This window comes from Meles meles, chromosome 19 (genome assembly GCF_922984935.1).
Source record: "Meles meles chromosome 19, mMelMel3.1 paternal haplotype, whole genome shotgun sequence".
NCBI lineage: Eukaryota > Metazoa > Chordata > Mammalia > Carnivora > Mustelidae > Meles > Meles meles.
In genome coordinates, this window is record NC_060084.1 from 51187251 (window position 1) to 51200876 (window position 13626).

General features: G+C 60.5%; 3 protein-coding genes across 3 annotated transcripts; 1 reads left to right on the top strand and 2 right to left on the bottom strand.

Annotated features, from left to right (window-relative positions):
* Window positions 1-592: 592 nt before the first annotated feature.
* FAM83E (family with sequence similarity 83 member E) lies at window positions 593-9283 on the bottom strand. Its single transcript, XM_045989067.1, has 5 exons — window positions 7654-9283; window positions 6472-6639; window positions 5983-6107; window positions 2296-2740; window positions 593-874 (listed from the first exon to the last, which is right to left on the bottom strand). The coding sequence occupies exons 1-5, from the start codon at window positions 8125-8127 to the stop codon at window positions 599-601; spliced, it is 1488 nt and encodes a 495-aa protein (XP_045845023.1). The 5' UTR covers window positions 8128-9283; the 3' UTR covers window positions 593-598.
* On the top strand, window positions 3565-4966 carry SPACA4 (sperm acrosome associated 4). Its single transcript, XM_045989071.1, has one exon. The coding sequence runs from the start codon at window positions 3979-3981 to the stop codon at window positions 4357-4359; it is 381 nt and encodes a 126-aa protein (XP_045845027.1). The 5' UTR covers window positions 3565-3978; the 3' UTR covers window positions 4360-4966.
* A 748-nt stretch (window positions 9284-10031) lies between the features above and the next one.
* On the bottom strand, window positions 10032-13622 carry RPL18 (ribosomal protein L18). The gene is made up of 7 exons (XM_045987180.1): window positions 13565-13622; window positions 12330-12416; window positions 11904-12011; window positions 11339-11437; window positions 10622-10745; window positions 10476-10545; window positions 10032-10147 (listed from the first exon to the last, which is right to left on the bottom strand). Exons 1-7 carry the CDS (start codon window positions 13565-13567, stop codon window positions 10072-10074), a joined length of 567 nt encoding a protein of 188 aa, XP_045843136.1. The 5' UTR covers window positions 13568-13622; the 3' UTR covers window positions 10032-10071.
* Between the last annotated feature and the right edge of the window lie 4 nt (window positions 13623-13626).

The window sequence follows — 13626 nt, forward strand, 5'->3', positions numbered from 1 at the left end:
GTACAAATGCAAGATTCTGCCATCACGCAGCTTTATTCTGAGCAGAGGGAAAGGGAGCCCCCAGCAACTCAGTCCTTAGCACGGGCAAAACAGTCCCAGGGCCCTTGGCCCTGACCCATCCCCCCCGGCAGCTGTGTCCTCAACAATTTCCAGGCCCTCATTATTCAGCCCCGCTCCCTGGGTTGGATTCTGTCCTCTCCCCTGCCAAGCTGTTTACCCAGAGCTCCTGAGCACGGTTTGTGCTGGAAGCTCCCCCACTTTGTCCCAGGGGCTCCCCACCTTCGTCCCACACAATTCACAGCACGGGGTGGGGGGGCGGAGGGGTCACTCAGCCAGGCCCCTCCCTCCACAGGGAAGTTCTGGCTGGGCCAAAGTGGGGCGTGCACTGTTCTAGGATCTTAGCTTTCTGCCCATTTCCTAAACCGTGACACGGGCCTCTAGGGTGAGCCCTGGGCTTGCCCAGGTTCTAGAACAAAGAGAAAAAAAATCCCTTCCACTGCTTTCCGGACAGACACCCACGCCTTGTCCCAGGTACCACCCGGAGGCAGGGGGCTTGGAGCTGCTGTGGTCAGGCCGGCCCCGTGCGGCTTTGGCTCTATCACGGTTGGCCCCTGAGTCCTGCCTGCGCAGCCCTATCTGGCTGCTGGCCGCCTCGGGGTTCCAGGAGTTTGGACGCAGTATCCGCACCAAACCTCCTTCGGGTCGGCGACAGATAGCGGAGGCGGCGTGCAGGATGGAGGGACAGGGTGCCGCCCCAGCGCTGGGACCGGCTCAGAGGGCGGGGCTCTGTCTCACCCCTGGGGGCCCCTCCAGTGCCCCGCTGCCTCATCAGGGCCTTGGCTGGGGTGTCCTTGGAGCCCCAGGACGTCTTGAACTGTGGAGGGAAAGAGAGGGAGGTGAGAGAAGGCTCCAGGGACTGAGTCCCCTGTGTGCGTGTGTGTGTGTGTGTGTGTGTGTCTCAGGGCAGGTGAGAAGGAGGGGAAGGGCAGTGATCCAGGAGGCCAGGAGCCCCCAGACCCTCAGAGGGCCAACTGCTGCGCTCCCCCTACAGCTTCAGGGTGGGGAGGAACAGGAAGCTGCCAGCAGCTGCCCGGGAGGGGGGGGGGGGACAAATATTTGCCAAGGGAGGTGATGGTGGGTGAGGGCGCTTCAAGACCTGGTGGCAGTGAGGACCTTGCCCCGGCCCTGCCCATCCCCCTCCTCCCCTGGGCTGGAACAGAGGGAGGCAATTCCTGGGACATTTCTCCCTCACCCTTGGAAAAGGTCCCCACTGGTTCCCACGTAGCAGATGGGGAAACTGAGCCCGAGAGGGGCACAGCTCCCAGAGCAAGGGGACCACGGGTCTGCCGGCATCCAGGGCAAGGACCCCTGCTTGTCTCTCATCTCTCTGCTCTGACCCTTTCGACAGCCCACTGCACAGCCCAGGCCACCGAGGCTCCGCCCAGGGTCCCAGAGAATTAAGGCAAGCTCGGTGGGAAGCCAGCGTCTCACCAGCTGAAAGGAGGGGTGCAGGGACCTCTCACCACACGCCCTCCCCGACACCCTGATGACACTTGAATCTGGGAAGCCAGGGTTTAAGAGCATTTAACAGCTGCCCCGGGAAGGTCACAAGGGCCAAATCTCTCCCTCGTGCCTCAGTTTCCTAATCTGTGAAACGGGTGGGCAGAGAGCCACAAGAACATCCACCTCAGAGGGTCGTGGCAAAGATCCAATTCAGCCACCCCTGTGGCATGTGGCACAGTGCCCATGAAAGATGATCATTTTGACCTTGGCCAAGTTACTTGACCCTTCTGAGCCTCAGCTTTCCCATCTGTAACCAGGAGCATGAGAAGGGAATTACCTCACTGACCCGGGAAGAGGACCTCGTGAAAGAAATAACAAATAAATTCCACTGTGGGGATGTATCATAATGCTTAATGTTCTCATTAGTTCGTCCTCTCCTCACTGACTCCTTCTTCCCACCAAACCGCGACTGGGGACAGTGGCTGCGCCCATTTGCCAGATGAGAACACAAAGGGTTCCAAGAAGGCAGATCTCTGCTCAGCTCTCCCCATTAGTGGGGCATGCCAGGATTTGCACCCAGAGTGCCTCTCTCTTGGGGTCCCTGCCCGAAACCACTCAGCGCTCCCCTGCCCGGCACACAGTAGGGCTATAGGGAATGGTCGCTGGGATCGGGAACTCGGGTGGGCGTTGCCCTTCCCCCACCCCCAGCCCCGGTGTGGGGCCCAACACATAGTAGACCTTCAGCTGCCCCATCTTCCTCTTGTTTATCAGAGGCCCACCACCAGCTCTCACCTCGCTGTCCCCGTCGCTGGAGCCGGACAGCTGGGACAGGCGGCTCAGGTCCCACAGGGAACGGCTGGGCCGGGCTGGGGGGCCGCTGGGCGTCCGGGCGCGCTGGACACTCCTCAGGACATCGCTCAGCGCCGGCCCTGGGGCAGCCAGTGTCTCCTGCCTGTCCCCCTCAAACACCCGGCAGGCGGCCAAGCGTTGGGCCAGCGGACCGTCGGGTGGTGGCGGTGACATGGGGGCCACAGAGCGGCGGCGGGCCACGCGGTGGGGGCTGTGAGCCAGCCGCAGCCCCCCCACGGTGCTGACAAAGGGGTGCTGGGTGGGCGCAGCCGGGAGCGGCCAGGAGGCCGCATACAGTGTCCGGAACTCTCGGCTGAAGGCGTCAGCAATCTCGCCGGTCAGCAGGGTCACCAGGCCACGGTGCAGACGAGAGTCACTCCACGTGAAGCTGGGGGGCACGCAGTGAGGGGTCAGGATCTCCGGGTCATCCCTGGGGGGCCCGGTCTGGACCCCCATTTCTGGTCCCCACCCAGTCCCGGGGCAGGCTGTGTGACCTCGGGCATGTGCTGCAACCTCTCTGGCTTCCGCATCCCCCTCTGTAGAATGAGAACCCCCCAGGTACGAACCCAGAGGACTGATGTGGAAACAGGGGTTAAGATACCTTAATGATCATCTGGAAGCCGGCCTGAGCTTAAACTGGGACACTGGGACGCTGCCCCATCCCCAGCAAAGGAGGCCATCAGTGCCTCAGTTTCCCTCTCTGAGAAGAGGTGGGATTAGTCTTCTGACTAAATGGCCGCGAGGCCTGTCTTAAGACTCAGCTGCTTCTTACATAGTGATGGCCCACCTATTCAACACTTGCCATGAGGCAGGCTCTGGGGTGCGGGCTCCGTACCTCAGTTTGCTCATTTGGGATACGGAGCGAAGATGCAGGAAGATTGGAAAGAGAGAAAAAGGGGTTGAGCTGCCTGTACGGTGCCCAGCCTGTGCCCAGCAGGCTATGGTGGGCAGGTCCCTGTGGTCACAGTGCTGGTATTTAAAGCACCTAACTTTAAGGTCTGGGCACACAGCAGGAGCCTTTGGGAGTTAAATGCACCTGGGCTATAATCCCGCCTCTGGGGACCTTGGCCACATTCCCTTCATTTCCCAAGCTTTGGTTTGCCCATCGGAAAAATGGGCTCACCACAGGTCGTGTGCCCCAGCGGGCCCGGTGCCCGGAGAACGGATGTGTCAGCCAGCGGGATGGCGAGGGTTGGTCCAAGCGTCCTTACCTTGGCGGAGTGGCCGTGTCCTTGCTCCCTGGCAGGTTGGCAAGCCTGTCTGCCTGCAGATTGTGACACCCCTCCCCCCAGCTGTGACCTCACCCTGGAGGGGCCAGTGGGAGCCTGGAGGGATCTGTGAGGTCACCCCATTCCGCTCCACAAAGAGTGCCGTCAGGTAGCGGCCGCTGGCTTGTCTGTGTCCCGGGGAAGCTTCTGAGACCCAAGGACTCGTGAGCCGCGGTCACGACGGAGCCTCTGAGAGGGACACGGAGTGCTGGGAAACGAGGACCCTCCGTGTGCTGACCCTGGGAGGCCCAGACCAGGGGCAAAAGTCTCACGGGCTTCAGGATCGTCATCCAGCAGTTCCGGGAGGCCCAGGAAGCCCACGGCCTGGCTTGGGCACCGTCACCGCCGCCAGGCCACCATGGTCCTCGGCTGGCTGCTGCTTCTGGTAATGGCTCTGCCCCCGGGCGCCACAGGCGCCAAGGACTGTGTGTTCTGTGAGCTGACTGACTCCAAGCAGTGTCCCGGCATCCACATGCGCTGTGGCGACGACGAGGACTGCTTCACGGGCATCGGGGTGGCCCCGGGCCTCGGCCCTATCATCAACAAAGGCTGCATACCGTCCACGTCCTGCGGCCACGAGGAGCCGGTCACCTACATGGGCGTCACCTACACGCTCACCTCCACCTGCTGCTACGGCCACATGTGTAACAGGGCCCCCAGTCCCGCAGGCGGCCGGACGGAAGGGGTCGCCGCCGGCCTGGCGCTGGCCGTGCTGCTGCTGCTCCCACATTTGCTTTGACCAACACGAAGGGCAGGGCCTGGGACTGGTCTCCCGGCTCCGCTGCTCCCCAAGCCCCCCGCCTCCACCCCTTCCCCCCCATTAAATGGCCAGAGGCCCTGGACAACCTCTTGTGGCCCCAGCTTCATCCATTACCAGGGCTGTCCACCCGGAGCCCGGGGCGAAGCATCCTCAGGCCACCAAGCACGGCCCGGAGGGTTTGGCTGGACCCCTCTACTGTATTTCATGGGTTCTAAGACGCGTAGCTTTTCCCATGTCGATCGGGAGGCTTCTCTCTGTCGGGGGCACCTTAGAGTCGATGAAATATGGTTCAAATGAACAACGACAATAAACAACCGCTAATGTTCACGGAGCGTTGCTTCTGTTACGTGCCAGGGTGCCTTGATTTGCTTGAACCCCCGGACAAAGCCGGGAGGGAAGGCAGATGCTTTCCGAGACGGCCCCGGTCTTCAGGGTAGCGGTTCCCCTGAGGGTGGTCCCCGGAGCGGCAGCACCGGGGTTGGGCAGGGAGCTCGCGGGAAATGCCCATTTCCAGGGGGTAGGGCTGCGAAGGCACCCCAGATCTGTGTTTTTAGGGAGTCCTCCAGGTGATGCCGACACAGGCAGGCCCAAGATTGAAAACCGCCAGTGGAGAGCGCTGGTCATCTGCTGGGCACATCAGCACTCCCCGCAGGGGACAGCTGGCAATGTCTGGAGACAATTTTGGTGGTCTTAATAGGGGAGGAGGGGGTGCTCCCGACATCTACAGGGTGGAGGCCGGAAATTCAGTGCAGCCCCCGACGATGCCCAAGGAAGTACCCCAACACAGAATTATCTGGCCCCAAATGTGAGGAAACCCTGTTCTAGAGGGACTAGCCATACCATCCCAATCTGTAGAAGAGGAAGGGAGGCACAGAGAGGTGAGGTCAGTTGCCCAAAATCACACAGCCAGGAGCCAGCAGAGCCCCAGTTCAAAGCCAGGTCACCCGACCTGAGGGTCCGCGCACCCCGTTCCCTGCCACGCGACCACCCTATGAGGCAGTTGCTGTTATTAATTCACACTTTCCAGATGGGGAAACAGGTACGGAGCAGGGGGAGGCACCGGGCCGGTGTGTCACAGAGCTAAGAAGGCAAGGAGCCAGGAGCTAGACCCCAAACACAGGGGAAGGGGGACGCGAGGCAGGATGTGGGTCAGGTCCCTTGCTTACCAACTCTTATTTTTGTTACAGATGCTTAGAGAGATGGAGTTACCTCAAAGCAGAGCTAGGACTCCCATCCAGGTCATCCTGGTTTTGAAACCCACACACAAACTATGGGCCCTGTTTTCCAGATGAGGAGACGCAGTGTCGAAGAGATGACCCTCCCCGTGGCTTCTCCCCAGCCCCGGCCAGTCACTAAGCTGGCCAGCAGGAGGAGTCATTGCCAGACCCCCCCCCCCGCCCCGCTACCCCGGGCAGGTATGGCTCGACCCCAAGTGGGTTCTGCCCCTTGGTACGCCCATCCTCTACCAGTGAGGGTGCTTAGACCCTTTTCACAGACCAGGAAAGTGAGGCTGGTGGAAAGGGGCGCCAACTACTCTCTGAGAGTTGGGGACAGGACACCGGGTGGTGGTTGTGGTGGTGGTGGGGGGGGGGGCAGCCGCACCTGTAGGATCCGGAGATGACCCTGTGGCCGTCCAGCAGCACAAACTTCTCCCGCACATTGCCGCTCACCTGCCGTTGCCAGCGGCTCTGGAAACTGCAGCCCCGTGCGACACGGATATCTAGGTTCTGGAGTGGAGGGGGTACACCCTCACTCAGGCCAACCCCGCACACCCCCACTCCCTGCCTAGGGTTCAGGGCAGGGGGGGATCCCTCCAGGCTGGCTAGGACCTGGGGGGCCCATGGCTCTGTAGAAAGGTCTGTCCCGGCTTTCCCAGAGCTACCAATATTGGGCTTCAGGGATCTCTTGGAGATACCCCTAACTCAGAGGGACCCTGTGGGAAGACCCGCCTCTAATTCCCCCAGCGCTATGGGTGGGCATCGGAACTCTCAGCGGGCATCGATGAGCTAGGATGCCGTGGAAGTGTCTGCCGCCTGGCTGGCCATGGTGCCAGGAGATTGGGGACTCGGATCCCTCCCGCCAGGCTCCTACCTCGGTGCCCCAGGGGTTCACCCCCAGCTGCTGGGCCAGTGTCAGGAAGGCAGGCAGCCGCTGGCAGTCCAGAAGCAGGTAGACAGGCACCCAGCGACGTGTGGCGGCGTCTACCAGGTCCAGAAGCAGGTCTGGGTCAGTGAAGATGTCCATGACCACGGCCACTAGCTGGGGAGTGGGGAGAGGGGCTGTGGATGGAGTCTGGAGCTCCGGGGATGTTCAGCGGGTAGGAGGGGCTGAGGCATTCTGGGCATGGGAGTTTAAAGGCCCGGCCTCGACGAGACGTTCAGGGGGGCTATGGGAAGGACGGTCTTTTCCTCATCCCCACTGTGCATACAGCACCCGCATGGGAATGAGGAAAAGACCGTCCTTCCCAGAGACCAAGGTCTCTACTTCTGGAAAATTCATCGTAATCATGTCTGCAGTGGCACACGGTGCCCTGTGTGCTGTGGCACTGGATGGTGGCCCTGCTCCAGGGCTCAGTGGGCTGGGTCCTTGGGGATGCCCTGGATACTGGGAGTGGGGAGGAGGGATGATCTGCTTGGCCACCCAGGGGATCTCTGGGGACCAGGGCAGGGGGCACCGAGGGCCTGGATCTTGCAGGCAGAAACATGTAGCAGAGATGACTCCTGACCCATGGGCCAGACAGCCTTGGTTCAAATCCCCACTCGGCCACTTACGTAACCTCCTGTGCTTCAGTTTCCCCACCTCTCCTCACTTGGGATAATAAGTCCCAACCTCCCAGGACCCTCCTGGTGATTATAGATGTTAACCCACATAAGGCACTTAGCGTGGGAGCTGGCAGGCACAACGCTGTTAGATAAGAGGCTCTCCGGGGGGCTGTAGGGGAGACATCTGGGCCCTCCGTGGGAGGAAGGATGGACACCTACCCTAAGGGTGGGGTGGGGTGCAGGGTAGGTGACTGAAACCAAGGGGTCATAATTAGGTCCAAGGGGCATGAATGCCCCGGGGGACCCAGGCCTTGGAGAGAGGGTAAGGAGGAGGTCTGGGGAATGTGGACACTTGGGTCCTGGGGGCTGCGAGGCGTGGACTTGTGAGTCCCAGGAGGGCAAGGGTGAGACGCCCAGGGCTCGAGGGGATGCGCCACTCCCAGGTCTGGGAGCTGGCATGTGAGGATGTCTGGGTCTGGGGAGTGGACACCAGGCCCCCTGAGACCCCCACCTTGGAGGCAGCCTGGATTTCCCGGCGCACCAGCTCCTTGAGGGGCGGGTAGCCCTCTTCGGGGGGCTGAGTGTACAGCTGAGCCCGGGTGATTCCCTTCCAGGCCGGGTCCTCTGGCCAGCCCAGGCGCAGTGTGGGCGCTAGCTCCTCTGAATGTCCTGGCCAGTAAGTCAGGCTGCCGGAGTCCCGATCTGTGGCAGGGGCTCCCTCTGCTGCCCTGCCAGGCGGCTGCTTGGATGCAGTCCAGTCCTCGGCCGCCGCCACCAGGCTCTGGAGCTCTTCCCTGCTCAGGAAGGGCCGCAGCCCCTCGCGCTGCACGCAGGCCTCGAACGCCTCCACACCCTTGCTCAGCAGAGCCTCCAGCGCCAGCCGCTGGCCCTCAGAATACAGGAAGCCGGGGCTGGCCTCGGTCAGGGGCAGTCCTCCCGCCCCTGACTCCTCTCCTTCCAGCGCCGCCAACTGGGAGGCTGCCATTGGACTGTTCGTGTGGGAGGACCGTGAGGCTGGCTGGCTGAGGGTTCGGCCGTCTCTGGGCACCGACCATCTGGGGGTCTCCTGCCAGGTAGACGTTACGTGGCCGGCTGAGGCTTCCAGGGTCGCTCCGTGAAGTCCCCCGCGTCCCCGGCTCCCCGTCCTGACAATCACACTGCCCAGGGCGAGCGCTGCTCAGATCAGACCGACTAGTCGCCTGCTTGCAGCCGCCACAGTGACAGGCTGGCCATCTGAACTTCCTACCAGCTGTCTCAGGGGGTCTAGCGGCCCCAATGAATCCGTTTGCTGGATCAGTCTCCGTCAGGCTGAAGGGCCAGCTGGCCTAACCAGAGGTCCGGCTGACTGGCCAACCATCTCCAGGCAACAGCCACAGGCTGCCCGCCTGTCTCTACAACCTGACTGTCCCTGACTGAAGGTGAAGTGGGCTGCCTCTCTGCCCTTGACCGATACCACATGTAACTGACCCTCTCCAGCTGGTCTTTTTGACTATTTGGCAAACATCGACTGCTTTCCGCTAGCAGTGCTGGTACCTAGCCGCCCGGTGGAGCACCCTGCCGTGTCCAGCGGAATGTCTTTCCTGACGACAGGTGGCTGGCTCACTGGCTCTCACTGACTGACCATCCCAGGCACCTCCCCTTTGGACCTGCTCTCTTGGTTTGGGAGGAACGGGCTCTATCCCTAAGCCTGGGCATCCCCCTTCACCAGCCGGGAAATGAGGTCTCAGTCTCTGTCGCTTGGGGACTCTGCCCCTGGGGTCTACTTGGGCTGCTCCGGTGGAGGATACACTCAGTGGAGGCTTGCATCACCATGGGAACTGCCCATGACCTCAGCGGCCCTTCTAGCTGGAGGGCCTGACTTGCCACTGTTCCTTGGACTGGCCGCCCCCGCCAGTCTCCCAGCCAGAACTGTCTTGGGCTGTCCTCTGACCTATGCTGATCCCTGGCCGAGCTGAGCTGTCTGGGTTTCTGCCTGAATCCCACTGTCTCCTGCTAGCTGACCATCCACCTGTTCCTGGCCAAGGACCACCCTTGGAGGCTCCTGACCCAACCTCTGGCCTGTGGACCCGATCCCCACAAACCCGCAGCCCTTCCTTCCAATCGCACACCCAGGCGGCTTCCTTCCTCCACACCACAGCGAAAAGGCCTACAAAGAGAAGAGGAATAAAAACAGGGCTCCCTCTCACCCCATCCAGCTCCAACGTGTTGAGTCCCCCATCCCCTTTCCCTCGTCTTGCCTTTTCAGAGGTCAGAATACGGGGGTCTGGAGACCTCCTGCTTTTATTCCTGCTGTTCTTCCTGCGTCTGGTCTCATTCATCAGGTTTTGGCCTGGGATCCGGGGAACCCAGCCCCTTGTGTAAACAGAGGAGGGCCCACACAGCAGGTCCCTGGGAAAGGCCTCCTGTGCGGGTACGGGAAGGCCCTAACCCAGGGAACACACTAGTCAGGTTACTGGCCCAGGGCCCAGAGGCCCGCTAGACGCAAGGGGGGAAAAGGCGAGCAACTCACCTGTTCCCATGTACCCCTCCCCCACTAGTCCCAACCCCTCTGTACTTCCCGGTCCTTGCCCCGCCTGCCATCCCTAGCCCAGAGCAGCAGGTGTGGCTAATCCGGGCGAGGTAACAGGTTCGGAAACACCTGTCACCTAGCTTATTAAGGGGGCGGGACTTTGGCCTTAGGGAGGCCCGAGCGTGTCCAACAGTGCATGACCGACAAGCACGCATCATAGCCACTAGAGGGCGTCTGCAGGGAAAGCGGGACTCCGCCCAGCAGATGGAAGGGCTCCTTGGCTGGTTGGTCTCCATGGAGATGGGCACCCACTCGGTCCACCTAGAAGGCTCCAATTCACTCCAATCCCCTCCCGTCCCCCAGAAACACACAGAGGACCATCAGAATTCAAAATCTTTAATAACAACGCAGGATCTGGGGTTAGTTTTTGTAGCCTCTGCTGGCCCTCCGGCCTCTGGCGCGCTCGAACTTCCGGCCCTTGGATCGCACGTACGGTCTGTGGGGAGGGAAAAAAGGGTGAGTGTGGCCCCGTTGGGCGCGAACGCTGAGGAAGCCCTGAGCAGGTTGCTGGAAAAGCCGAGCGTGGCAAGACGGAGCCGGGAGATGCAGGCTCCAGCCTGGCACAGCCCCCAACACTCCGCTTCTAGGGCTGGGCGGGCAGAGATCTCAGCAACTGGGAGTAACAGCTTGAAGCCAAGGCTTGAGGACAAAGCAGGGAGAACGAGGTGGGGCAGTTCCAGGGAGAGCTGCGGCTGGACTAGGGTGAGAAACAGAAGGGACCGGAAGCATGGCAAGGCCCAGACAGCAGGGCTGGGTGTACTCACTTGGTGTGGCTATGTGGGGTTCCGGGAGCCTTGCCAAAATGCCTGTACACCTCTCGGCCCTTGCGTGGCCCTAGGGAGGGAAAGATGGGATCAGCCAGGGACCCAACTCCAAGAAGTCGCCATGGGAGCCACTGACCATCACTCACCAGAGAGCAAGACGGTGCCACAGCCCTTGGGGGAGTCCAGGGCCAACTGGTCAAAGGTGAGGATCTTGCCTCCAGCTTTGAGGATGCGACTCCGGGCACGGCTGCTCACACGCAGCGCGCACACCTGGGGGACACACAGGACAGGCACGGTCAGAACCCCCACCCCGTACAGCCACCCAGGGACTGCGGGGCCTTCCTCTCCACGGCTCTGGCCCAGCAGAGGCTTCTAGATGCTTGCGGAGCCCAGTAACACTGCCACTAGGGAAAGCTCCCCCAAGTGACAATAGCAATTCTTAAGAATTTATGTCCCAAACCTCCCTTAAGACCACAACAACCTGAACTTACTACGGCTAAGGAAACAGAGGAATTAAAAAGACCCAGGACTCTGTCCACAGGCTACAGACTGGCCAAGAAATCTAGATGTGAAGCCAGGTTCTAAGGCTCAAAAACCAGCAAGCACCACCATTAGGGAGGGACCCAGAAGGCTCTTGCCCGGGGACACCCACCATGGCTAATGCCAAGGACAACCCCCCTTCAATCCTAAAAGCCACCCAGACCAGCAGAGGTGACGCCTGCCTCACCCAGAGGAGAGAGGGGACTGGGAAGGCATCACAAGCCTCGTGGCACCGGTGACAGAGGTCATCAGCAGAGCGAGGACACGAGCCAGGTCTGGGCGCCAGCCCACCCACCATGACCCTGCGCCCCCTCCACACTCACCTTCAGTTTGGGCACCTCCTGGACCCGCACGTCATCGGTTATGGTCCCTACGACCACAGCGGTTTTGTTTTCCCGGCCCGGCAGCTTCATCTTCCGGATCTTTGGTGGGGGAGGACAAACGCACACTAAGGAAGCTCCTTCTGGTGTTTAAATCCAACCCCACTGGTCACGCATCCCGAGGACAGAGACTGTTGGGCCCTGAAGGGGATAAAGCCACCCACGCCTCGCCTCTCAGCCAGCAGAGGCCTGACCTCAGATCCTGCCAGGGAAAAACCCTGGAGACGCAATGCAAGTACAGAGCCTTCAACAGAGCTCTCCTTCGAGAGCACTTAGGACATGTAAGGCCTGACCCACACGACGAAGCCACCACAGCCACCCCCCACTTCACAATGAGATGAGCCCAAGCCACTCAAAGACCCGCCACTGTTCAGCTACAACCCCAGTGCCAAGGGTCAGAGCTCTGTGCCCACCGCGGGGTGAAGTCAACCAGCTGATGGCCAGGCCCCCAACCCCCTCACCGCAGCTCTAAGACACAATCCAGTCGTTCCCCGAATCAGCCCCTCACCATCCGGGAGAGGGACAGAGGTGGCCGGTTGGTGCGACTCATGAACAACCTCTTCAACACGACTTGGTTAAAGGTAGAGTTGGTTCGTCTGGCCAGAAACCTGTACAACTGGAGGAGCGAGAGAAGAAAAATGGAAACCCAGGGCGGCTCACATGCCCCCCAAACCTTCAACTGAAAGACAAAACAGCATGGTTTGGCCTGACGAGGTTTTTATGGCTTTCCCCCACCCCACTGAGCCCAAGGGAGCCCCCGAATCCTCTCCCCACTCCCCAGAGGCTGAAAACACTGAACCCCAGAAGTCTTGGGCAGAACCATGGATGTGCGCCTGCCCCGCAGGGCCCTGGAACGGCCTGGGGCCCAGAATGCTGGTTCTGGAAGCTGCAGTTCTGGGCAGCCCTGCCTAAGGCTCTCAGGCCTCAGCCTCACCTTGACCAACAGCCTCAGGTAGATGTCCTGGCTCTTGGGCTCCTTGCGCCGAACCTTTCGGTCCTTGTTGTGGCGGATGTCGACTCCCTGCAGAGTTAAGGAGAGACCATGGACCCAAACCTGACCTAACAGATCACTCAACCCCGCAAAACGACTGTATTACCCATCCCCGAGGCAGAGCTAGGGCTCGGTCTCTGAAGAGACAACAAACCCCGGGCCCACCCCGAGGAGACTTTAAAAAATCTTCTGAGCCTCAAATGACCCCAACTTAAGAAAAACATGAATGCTACATGCAAAGCCTTCAGCACAAGGCACACGGCACCCTGAAAAGCTTTAACAGAGCAGATGCGTAGACTCAGAAATTTTCACTTTTTAGAAGGTGTGTTTTCCAATAATATAAGCCAAAGGCAGACCCTCCCTAAATATACAGCAAAGAACCTTTATTTGCAACTTACTCCATGTAGAACTAGGACCAGAACCTTCCGCACACAACCTGGCCTGACTCCAGCAGCCTTATGAAGCCGTTTCCCACCTGAGCTGAGAAAACCGAAGGAAGCCACAGTTTCCCCCAGACCCTGGCTGCTGTCCTGAGGGTCTCTAACAGGCCGTGCCAAGAACTGTAAAGAACTACGGAATTATTCCTAGCTCCCTTTTCTCCAACACTTCATGCACGCAGTAACCTCTGATGCGTGCTTCCTACGACTTCTTCCCAAACGCGCATCGGGGACACGGGACAGACCAAGTTACTGGGGTCACAGCCAGGAAAAGCAAGATCACAGGCTGGACAGGGAGCACGGCTGCAAAACCGGGGCACTGGCGAGCTCCCCCACCTCCCCATAACCCAACGTTCCAGGCCAGGGGAGCGACAGGTCCGGGTGGAGAAGACAAAAATACAAGAGATCAAGCATGGATGTGGGTCCTACGCCAGGGTCCGAACGCCGGCTCTGCCACCTCCTGGCATTGCGACCCCGGTCACATCACTCAACCTCCTTGCGCCTCCATTTGGTGATTTACTCAATTGGAGCTTTAATAATAAATGGGGACGGGAGGGGCCGGAGGCCGGTAAGTCTGACCCATCCCTGGTCTTCGAGCTCCCAAAATACCCGACCCCACCGCGGGAGTCTCCCCCTTCGAACTGCTTTGACATGTTTGCACCCCTCCTGGATTCCCCCAGCCCAAGACCGCGACGGATGGCGGCGGATAGTCGAGCCGGGAGCATCTCAAAGCACACTCACCATGATGGCGCCTCCTGCTTAGCCAGGTCCGGAAAGAGAGAACACTGTCGGGGTGGGCGGGG

Coding starts and splice junctions, on each gene's coding strand:
- SPACA4 (XM_045989071.1), top strand. CDS start 3,979: ATGGTCCTCGGCTGGCTGCTGCTTCTGGTAATGGCTCTGCCCCCGGGC.
- RPL18 (XM_045987180.1), bottom strand. Junction 10,746..11,338: donor AGGAGGTGCCCAAACTGAAG/GTGAGTGTGGAG, acceptor TGTGTCCCCCAG/GTGTGCGCGCTGCGTGTGAG. Junction 10,148..10,475: donor ACCCCACATAGCCACACCAA/GTGAGTACACCC, acceptor CCCTCCCCACAG/ACCGTACGTGCGATCCAAGG.
- FAM83E (XM_045989067.1), bottom strand. CDS start 8,127: ATGGCAGCCTCCCAGTTGGCGGCGCTGGAAGGAGAGGAGTCAGGGGCG. Junction 6,640..7,653: donor AAATCCAGGCTGCCTCCAAG/GTGGGGGTCTCA, acceptor CCCACTCCCCAG/CTAGTGGCCGTGGTCATGGA. Junction 2,741..5,982: donor GTCATCTCCGGATCCTACAG/GTGCGGCTGCCC, acceptor CGTGCCCCCCAG/CTTCACGTGGAGTGACTCTC.